The sequence below is a fragment of the Sander lucioperca genome, chromosome 3 (genome assembly GCF_008315115.2).
Source record: "Sander lucioperca isolate FBNREF2018 chromosome 3, SLUC_FBN_1.2, whole genome shotgun sequence".
NCBI classification, from domain to species: Eukaryota; Metazoa; Chordata; class Actinopteri; order Perciformes; family Percidae; genus Sander; species Sander lucioperca.
In genome coordinates, this window is record NC_050175.1 from 16,971,498 (window position 1) to 16,980,632 (window position 9,135).

Consider the following 9,135-nt stretch of genomic DNA (forward strand, 5'->3'; position numbering starts at 1 on the left):
TTTATATGAGACTGCGAACCAGATGAGTTTCTTTGATGACTAGTTCTACACTCCCAGTGGTCGCTAAACACACACACACACACACACACACACACACACACACACACACCCACACACACAGAGTATTTAGGCAGGGGCAACCAGGACTAAATCCAGACTGGTGGTTACTTTCTCCAGCTATAAATACCCCTCTGCTTAAAACAAGATCACACACACACACACACACACACACACACACACACACACACACACACACACACACAAGCGCTGATGCTCATGTAAAGAGGCTCATAGAAAAAACATTCCTTCACAGGCACATGAAGACACAGACTAATATAAATACACATACGTAGCCATGCACACACACACACACACACACACACACACACACACACACACACACACACACACACACACACACACACACAAATACTCACACAAAGAGATGGCTCTGGCCTCAGAGCAGGCTAGCTAAGCGGTTTATGATTATGGGGTGTGTCTTTGTCTCATTTAGTGGTTCCACAAGGAGACAGTCTTCTGCTGTGTCAGACGAACACACACACACACACACACACACACACACACACACACACACACACACACACACGCAAATACTAACACACCATACTTAACTGAGGGAACTGCAAATGTAAAAAAAAAATGGCTGCATATGAGACTAATTTATTGCTAATGTTTTGCTTTGCCATCTTTTGTGATAATTCAAAGCTCCAAAGCATAGCTAAAGCATTAGTTGTGCACACTAGATATGAACACTTTAATTCACATTACTGTCAGGTAATATTTTTTGTTCCCCTAGTATTATACCACATATAAATATAAATATAAAATCATTTAACACCAGATGTGCTATATTTCATTCCTCTTTTATTTTGGAAAAATATTGCGCTGTTTCCAGTAATAAAAATGACAGGCTCTGTACATACGACTTATCTCTTAAATACAACACAGTCACAGGGGTCTCAAGTGCCTAACACATACATGCATACATACATACTTACATACATACATTATCTGCCAAATAAAAACTTAAATTATAACAGGTTTAACAAAACAAAATCACAACAAGATGGAACACAAATAATTACATAATTAAATTAAAAGAATACATCTTTCTTTAGATAACAAATAAAACAAATGATCCTAACCAATGGCAGGCGGGGTGATGGTGTCCTACGATTGGCTAATAGTGGAAGACTGGGAATGAAGGGAGCAGGAGTGGGCAGTGCATACATGTGACACCACACACAGGTATCATCACCTCTTCTGTACACACACACACACACACACACACACACACACACACACACACACACACACACACACACACACATGCACACCTCCATAGTGCAATGAGGCCTTGGCAGTTAAGACTAGTCTTTTATAGCTTGGTTTACTTGAAAACACAACAGTATCCTCAGAGGAAAATTTTGCAACTTCTTTCAGCTAATTTTGTCAATACATTGTGGCCAATGGAGCTGCCAGGAAAAAATATGTATTGGATGATTACACTTCCCTTATGTTTTGTCTGATTTGTTTCACCGTCTCTTCCTTTGTTTGTTATCTTACACTGATTGTTGTGTTTTAAAAGTTGCCCTGCCCATTACATTGCCCTTTGTATCTCAACCTTCAGGGGTCAGGGGGCCAGTATGGCCCAACAGGATCCATGTTGGATCGATCTGCAGTCACTACTGGAGTCTTCAGTTCTCTATTTTCTGCTGAGAACCAGCTCAGCCAACACTGTCTCTGTCAGTGCTGCAGGGTTAAAGATGTACAGCTGCTGTAGAAGTCCCACTGTTTTTATTTTTGATTTTGTTTTGTCAGGAAAGCTCCAATTGAGATTTGAATACATTTTTAACGATAAATACAGTACAGCAGTACTAAAAATGAAGTACAGGGACTACTACTATTACGTCATCCTTTACTCTGCAGCACTGCACAGAACATGAACTGTCCAATATCCATGACAGCTTTTACACTGCATTGTAAAACCACAGCACATAACAGTACCACAACAGTACTTAAAAAGTTCTCAGTACTCCGAAGGTACTACACTGTTCATTTAACCAGTAGTCCATGGTACTACAATATCATCGGTCAACATTAAAGTCAATACTCCATTGTTCCTCCTGGTACAAGCAGTAAATCTTCCACAGCTGCATGAGTACTCATTCAGCACTGCTTCTGTACAAAGTTCGTACGAGTGCTAGCACTGTCTTCTAGTACTTCATCCATAGCACTGAGTCAGCATTAGACCTAACATCAATCGCAGGTCGAAAATGTCAAGTATTCACCCATAGTACTACTGTAGTACTAAGTCCTTGCCAAGTCGGTACTGACTCTGCGCTGGCTCAGCAGCACCTTGGCTCAAAGTCCTCCGGTAAATCCCAGGGAACAGCAGCAAACAGCAGGAGTAAAACCTCCTGGAGACAAGCTGAGCTCTACTGCTCAGGGCTGGTGTGTGTGGACCGCCATCAACCACAGGAAACTGGTCTGATCTGGTCTGGACTGGTATCATACCTGTAATACAAAAAGAAGAAAAGTCAGTGTTTAGTGTGTTTTTACATGTGTGCTGGGGGAAGTTACAATTATTTGGTATATTTGCCGGGCAAATTATTCTATTTTTGTGTACTCACCTCTGTAGCGATGATACATTCATCTTTTTGGTCCGACATGACGTAGACGGACTGGTATTTGGTGTCGTTGGTACACTGGTACCTGCTGTCACTGGGACTGTGGTATTCAACATCACTGGTTGACTGGTATTTGACGTCACTGGTTGAGTGACATTTAAGATCACTTGCTGCGTGATAGTTCAACTCGCTTGATGACTGATATTTTACTTCGCTGCAGCCTGGTGACTCTTCTACTTGTTTCATTTCTGATGCGTCACTGTGGAACGAAGAAAAACACAAACAGATTCAGAAATGCCTTCCTTCACACAACACATGCTATCATTGCATTTAGGCTGACACGTGTACATTTTTATAATGTACAATACCAAATTTTCAAGCAGTCTACCTGCCCAAGTATATTTTTTGTATGTACCTGTTTTGTCTCTTCCTGTATCTTTCCTCCGAGTCGGACTCATCTAGCATTTCACAATTAACCACTGGCTCATCACGCTCCTCTTCTTTACACAGTGGCAGCTCCTCAGGCCGGAGCTCATGGACCAGGTTGTACTCCACACTGGGGTAGCGAGTCTTAAAGCCGTTCTTCTCTGATCCGTTGAGCCCGCTGATTCCACTCAGACCACCCAGTGATCCAGAGAGGTCCGAATGGTAATCCACCTTCTTGTTGGTGTTTTTTATGGACGTTGTCATCACAGTGCCCAGTTCCTTGTCACTACGGAGACAATTGTTGGTGGTCGTCAGATTGTTCATGGTCTCGTGGCTTTCGCTGTGGACACTGTCGCCATGGTGACTGTGACTCTCCTGCAGTTTGACCCGAATGTAGACCACCAGTACTGAGCAGCCGATCAGGATCACAAGAACGAGGAAGACGCCGGCACACACGGCCGTCCAGGGGAATCCACTGTCGTCATCCTCCTCGTCCTCAACATTTTCATTTTCTGGGGAAGAATATCGTCGATCCGGTCCATCCACCACTGGCTGACCCCTGGGAGCCTCTGGTAAGAGGAACTGGCAGTTGTGACCGCCGTAGCCAGGCACACAGGCGCACACATAACGACCACCACGCTCATGGCAGGTTGCTCCATTGTGGCAGGGGTTGTGATGGCAGCGGGAGATGGGGGTGCTGCAGTTTTCACCAGTATATCCTTTGGAAGAAGCAGAGTTTAAGAGTCTGGAAACAAACTACATACATATAACAAATAATGTAAACATAATCCTACAAGGCACATCAGTTGAGTGCTGTCATACCTGGAGGGCAGGTACAGGTGTAGCTGTTCACTCCTTCCTGACACGTCCCACCGTTCTGACAAGGGAAGGACAGACAGTATCCAGAGACACTGCTGCTGTCCTCACAGATAGGACCTGAATATCCTTCAGGACACTGACAGAGGTAGGAGTTCACCAGATCCACACATTCTGCACCTGCAGGAGGGAGAGAGATTGAGACAAAGGCAGAGGATTTAGTCTCCAGATATTTTAATTCTAAGTTTAGGTTTAATTGTAGGTAAACTTAGAAACACAGAGGACAACGTACCGTTTAAACAGGGGTTGGAGGAGCAGTGGTCAATTTTCTTCTCGCAGTTGAAGCCAGCGTATCCCATCGGGCACTGACAGAAGTAGCCACCTTCAGGATTGTCTGCACAACGCCCGTCATTGAAGCAAGGCCCATCTGCACAGGTATTGGCACTTAACTCACAGTTGTTGCCATAGAAACCAGGTGGGCAAGTGCACTTATAGCTGTTATCGTTGTCCTATATTGGAAATAATGCAAACAGTGGTTACACACATGCTTGTTTCCATGAAAATACTTGTTTTTATCAACACATCACTTCTCTTAAATTGATACTCACAGTGCAGCTGCCTCCGTTGCGACAGGGATTTCCAGAACACTCGTTGACCTGAACCTCACAGCTGGCACCTGTGTATCCAGGCAGACAGGAGCAAGTGTAGCTGCCCTGACCTGTGTTGGTACAGGTGGCTCCATTAAGACAGGGCTTATGGTGTGTACAATAGTTCAGATCTGAAGACAGAAACAAGAAGCAACAATTAAAAACACTATAGTTTAAATGTGAAACAAAGACGGATGACTGAGTGCCACAGGGTCCCAAAAAAAGTACTGAATCTCTCAGTAAACTCACCCTGGTTGCAGAAGAGACCACCCCATCCCTCCTGACAGTTACATTGCCAGGGCTGTTGGCAGGTGCCATGGAGACAGCCTGGGTAACGGATACAGTCATCACAGTAACGCCCACTGAAGCCCACACGACACCTGGGAACACAACATTTAGTAAATACTGTGTTAATAACAATCTATCTATACATTTATGATCCAAGCCACTCCCAGAAACGAAGACTGAATGTTCATTGTCTGCGTGACTTACTTGCACTCTCCAGGTTTTTCACAAAAGCCGTGTTCTTCATCACAGCCAGGAAGACAGATTGCTGCAGGGAGGAAACAGATAGTGACAGGTGAATCATGGGAAATCCAGTGTTGGAAACATGTTTGCCCTTGCATCAGTCTCCCATTCACAGAGGGCTTTTTCAAATGGCTACATGCCTGTCTGGTTGCCGCCTCAACCTTCTTATCTGTTTGTCTGTCTATCAGTCTGTATGGTGGCCTATCTGCCTTTCCAATTTGTTTACAGGCTCACCTGTCTGTCTGTCTGTCTGTCTGTCGTCTCTTTCATTCTCCCTGTCATAGAGGCCTAATAAACAAGAAAGAGGCTTGCGGCTCATGTTTGGTTAGCTGCCAAAATAGAAAGGGATAAAATCTTGAGGGTCATCAGGTCATCCCTGACCACCTGCTGAAATGTGTAGATCTCTTTAATGCTGCAAAAGTTGCTGAAAATGTTATCTTCTAGCTTTAACAGCTCACAGGGAGCTTTGGTCACCAAATGGGGGAACCAGCCAACAAGCCCTCTCCTTTAACATGGTTTCTCTGTAACACAAAAGCATCCCACACAAAGCCTCCTTTCTCCCCTTGACTGTGTGGGTCAGAAGTCCCTTTTCTCACCCTTGGCCCCTCTCTCCCCTCCTACTTCAGATCCTCATCTCCTCCCTTCCTCTTCCATCAACCTATCCCGTCTCTTCTCCTCTCTTCTTCCTCTCCTCTTCTACATTCATCCTTTCCCTCGTCCGCTCCTCCCGTCTCTCCTCACTCCCCTCCACCTCCCCCTAGGGCCAGCTGGTCTGTGTGGAGCTAACCACCAGACAGCTGCTCCATTGTCTCCTCTCACTGAGCAGCTGCCCCCTCCACAACAATACACAACTCCGCTCGGCCAATCACCAGCCCGAGGCACAACAATACAGGACCCCTACTTGGCCAATCGGGGAGGAGGTTTGGGGCGAGGAGGCCCCAGTGGTCTAATGGAAGGCACGCGGCGTGTGAATTACTGAGGAGCCACTGCGGCTCATTAGAATGGAGGCCTCTGGTGCTGTGGGATAACTAACTGACGCCTGTTGCACACGGGCCCCGCATTAGGAGTTGGAAAAAGTCCCTCAACAATAAAGATAGGCAAGTGATTACATTTGAAAAGTAATAAACTTTTCAGAAAGCCTTTGACTCATCAGTGTTAGATTATAGCCCCTTAGTTCTGAGAGTTAAATAATACATTCTTGAGCTGATAGTGATTCCTCTCTAAGCCATAACTTATGTAAAGCATGCAGTATTTTCACTCATGTTTTGAGGCAGTATTTTGGGATCAGACGCTCAATGTAAACATCAGTACCTCCTACTAATGACTTGTGCTGCTCCTTCAGCTTATCTATCCCACACACAGCTGCCAGAGAATTTAAATATTAACTAGTGCAATACTACAAAGACAAACAACTGTTTTCTTTGCCCCTTTTATCCCCAATTTATGGCATGTATTCATGTTTCTCCACACAGCCTGAATGATTGCGTGTTGGTTAAATAAACAAATCCACTTACGTTCAGTGCAGTAATGTCCCTTCCAGCCAGAGTTGCATATGATCTCCCCGCGCTCGCCGCAGGTGAAGTGGCCAAAAGCATCGTCTCTGGGCCGGCAAAAGACAGAGCAGCCGTCGCCATAGTAGTGCTCATCACACAAGAAGCGATAGGCGTAACGCAGCTCAGTTCTGCCGCTTGTCTGCATATCCTTGTACCATTCTTCTCCCACAGTGAGGTGACGCTGAGTGGTGATCCTACTGATCAGACGCTCTGGGTTGTCTGCAAAAGTCAATGACACAGCTTGTTATTGGTCATATGTTATTACTGTTAGTGTTATGATTGAATGCTTGCAGCATGATGTTCTACAAAACAGGTGCTATGAAAGCAGAGGCAATGACACTCTGTAATTGTCATAAATTATGACTGTTATTATTTTCATCTCATTTGTTTACTAAATTTAAGATATTTGTATTATTTTTATAAAGAGGATTTCTTTGTTTAGCCTTCTATAGAAAGACAGTCCCACATACATTAGTATTTTAGTTTTGGGAAGATGGTTTACTGCCAGAAATAAAATACCTTTTAATGGTTTTAAGATAGTAAAGTGGGGGATGCTGCTACCTAAAAAAAATTGTATTCAAATTGGCACTCTCCTGTTAAGAAAATAGAGTGTAGGTTACACCTGGTGACTGCCAACCTTTTTATTATCTCCACAACCACCACCAACGCAGACACACACACTATCCCATGTTGTGGTCAGTTAGTCATCATTAGTGCAGTGATAAGAGCAGGACATAAAGATAAAAACAGCAAATATAACACTGTAGGGGCAAATCTCAACTGGCACCTGCAAAAACTGTGGGTGGCCTTTATCTTAAGTGATGTTAAATAAACCTCCAGCTGTATAGACGTTTGACACATAGACTGTCTTTTAATCAAGTTATTTATCATCAAAAATAAAAATGTATATGCCCATATGTATAGGCCACAGAAATCAAATAATAAGTAATCTACTTGGGGAAAGCCCTATATGTAGGAAAGCAATGTACATAAATTTGCTCTTGATAAATGTGTCAGCATACTGCTGGAGAACATTCATCAAACGTTTTGTTGCCCTATTTAGCACTAATGACTGAGCACTAAGTGAAAAGCATGCTACTAAGAGAAAAACAAGGTCACTATAAGCCTTCTGGCCTGTCTTTGAGTTACACTGTTGCCTTCTCTGGCTGTCACCCACCTGTTGTCAGGTCGTCCAGGGAGTCAGTGTGCAGAGCTTCAATGATCAGTGAAAACGTCCCCTGAGGAGAGACAGAGAGAGTCAACAGCTGCTCAGCCTGGAGGCCTCCCTCCCTCCGCAGAGCAGCAGAGGGCCATTAGGAGGCCTCCCAATAAACTTCACAGCCTAATTCCCGTGTTGATTAGGGGCCTAATAAGGGCTACTACCTGCTCCTTTTTCACACCCCTGCTACTATCACACTCTGACACCGCCGTAAAACCAAACGAGGCGGAATTTCACGCTGCGCTGCCAATGATGTGCCAACTCAGAGGATGTTAAATTTCCCACCACGCCTGGTCGGAGGAGAGGAGCGTTTGGTGAAAACACCCCCCTCCCCCTTCGACACACACACACACACACACACACACACACACACGCACGCACACACACACACACACACACACACACACACACACACACACACACACACACACACACACACACACACACACGCCCTCCTCCCCTCCCCGTTTTATCCTACCAAAGAGCACAGAAATACTACAATAGCCCCTCTCACACAGTACTGACAAAGACCCTCACAAGTGTTGAGTATGGGAGCATCTGTTGCGTTTTGCACTCTTCAAAGCTAATATGCCCCAATGGAATAACACTACAATAACTTCACAGTCTCACAGTTTCCATTGCTCCTTAAAAATGTGACACCAATCGTAATACAGACCACAAATAGTCTATCAAACCAAAACTATAAATGAAATGCATATAGAGTTAATATTCTACAGTAATAATGCAGGACAAGTTGTAGTGGCCCTAGGGGCAGAGATACAGTATTGCACATAATAACTGTCAGAAGATGTCTATAAACACTTACCGGCCATGTGAAGCCGAAGGGGAAGCGGATTGGGTTGGTGAAGCTGTCCGCGTTGGTCTCCGGCACCTGGAAGGAATTGGAGCCGAGGACGGGAGTCACAGCACCGCCGTAGGTGCAGGGAGGCTCGGGGGAGACGTTGGCCTGGTAATGCTTCAGACAAACCCGAAAGAAAGTCTTACACTCACACTGCTGGTGTTGGCCCTGCGGATGAGCAGAGCCACCGGGGCAGCAGTTGGAGTTCCCCGGTATCCCTTTCTTGTTGAGAAACTCCTGCAGCTTCAGCTCAAACATTCCGGAGCACAAAACCTAAAACACACATACAACCAGCCCAGTGTGTTTGAGACAGGTAACTTCAGGATGTATTTGGAAATATAAGCAAATTCCATAAAGTATTTTAAAACGTTTTACAGCCACAATCGTCTGCAGACACACCGCGTGCGTTTTAATACTCTTTAATATTAGCCTATCA

General features: G+C 44.7%; 1 protein-coding gene across 1 annotated transcript in view; it reads right to left on the reverse strand.

Moving 5' to 3' along the window:
• Nucleotides 1-868: 868 nt before the first annotated feature.
• The window catches only part of dld (deltaD), an 8,836-nt gene continuing 569 nt past the window's right edge, over nt 869-9,135 (reverse strand). The window contains exons 2-12 of the mRNA XM_031314440.2: nt 8,667-8,972; nt 7,799-7,859; nt 6,583-6,840; nt 5,033-5,093; nt 4,790-4,920; nt 4,502-4,671; nt 4,186-4,402; nt 3,900-4,073; nt 3,067-3,796; nt 2,655-2,910; nt 869-2,538 (exon numbers count right to left, since the gene is read on the reverse strand). Coding sequence (XP_031170300.1) covers nt 2,533-2,538; nt 2,655-2,910; nt 3,067-3,796; nt 3,900-4,073; nt 4,186-4,402; nt 4,502-4,671; nt 4,790-4,920; nt 5,033-5,093; nt 6,583-6,840; nt 7,799-7,859; nt 8,667-8,972 — 2,370 coding nt within the window. The 3' untranslated portion in view covers nt 869-2,532. The remainder of the gene's footprint in view (nt 2,539-2,654; nt 2,911-3,066; nt 3,797-3,899; nt 4,074-4,185; nt 4,403-4,501; nt 4,672-4,789; nt 4,921-5,032; nt 5,094-6,582; nt 6,841-7,798; nt 7,860-8,666; nt 8,973-9,135) is intronic.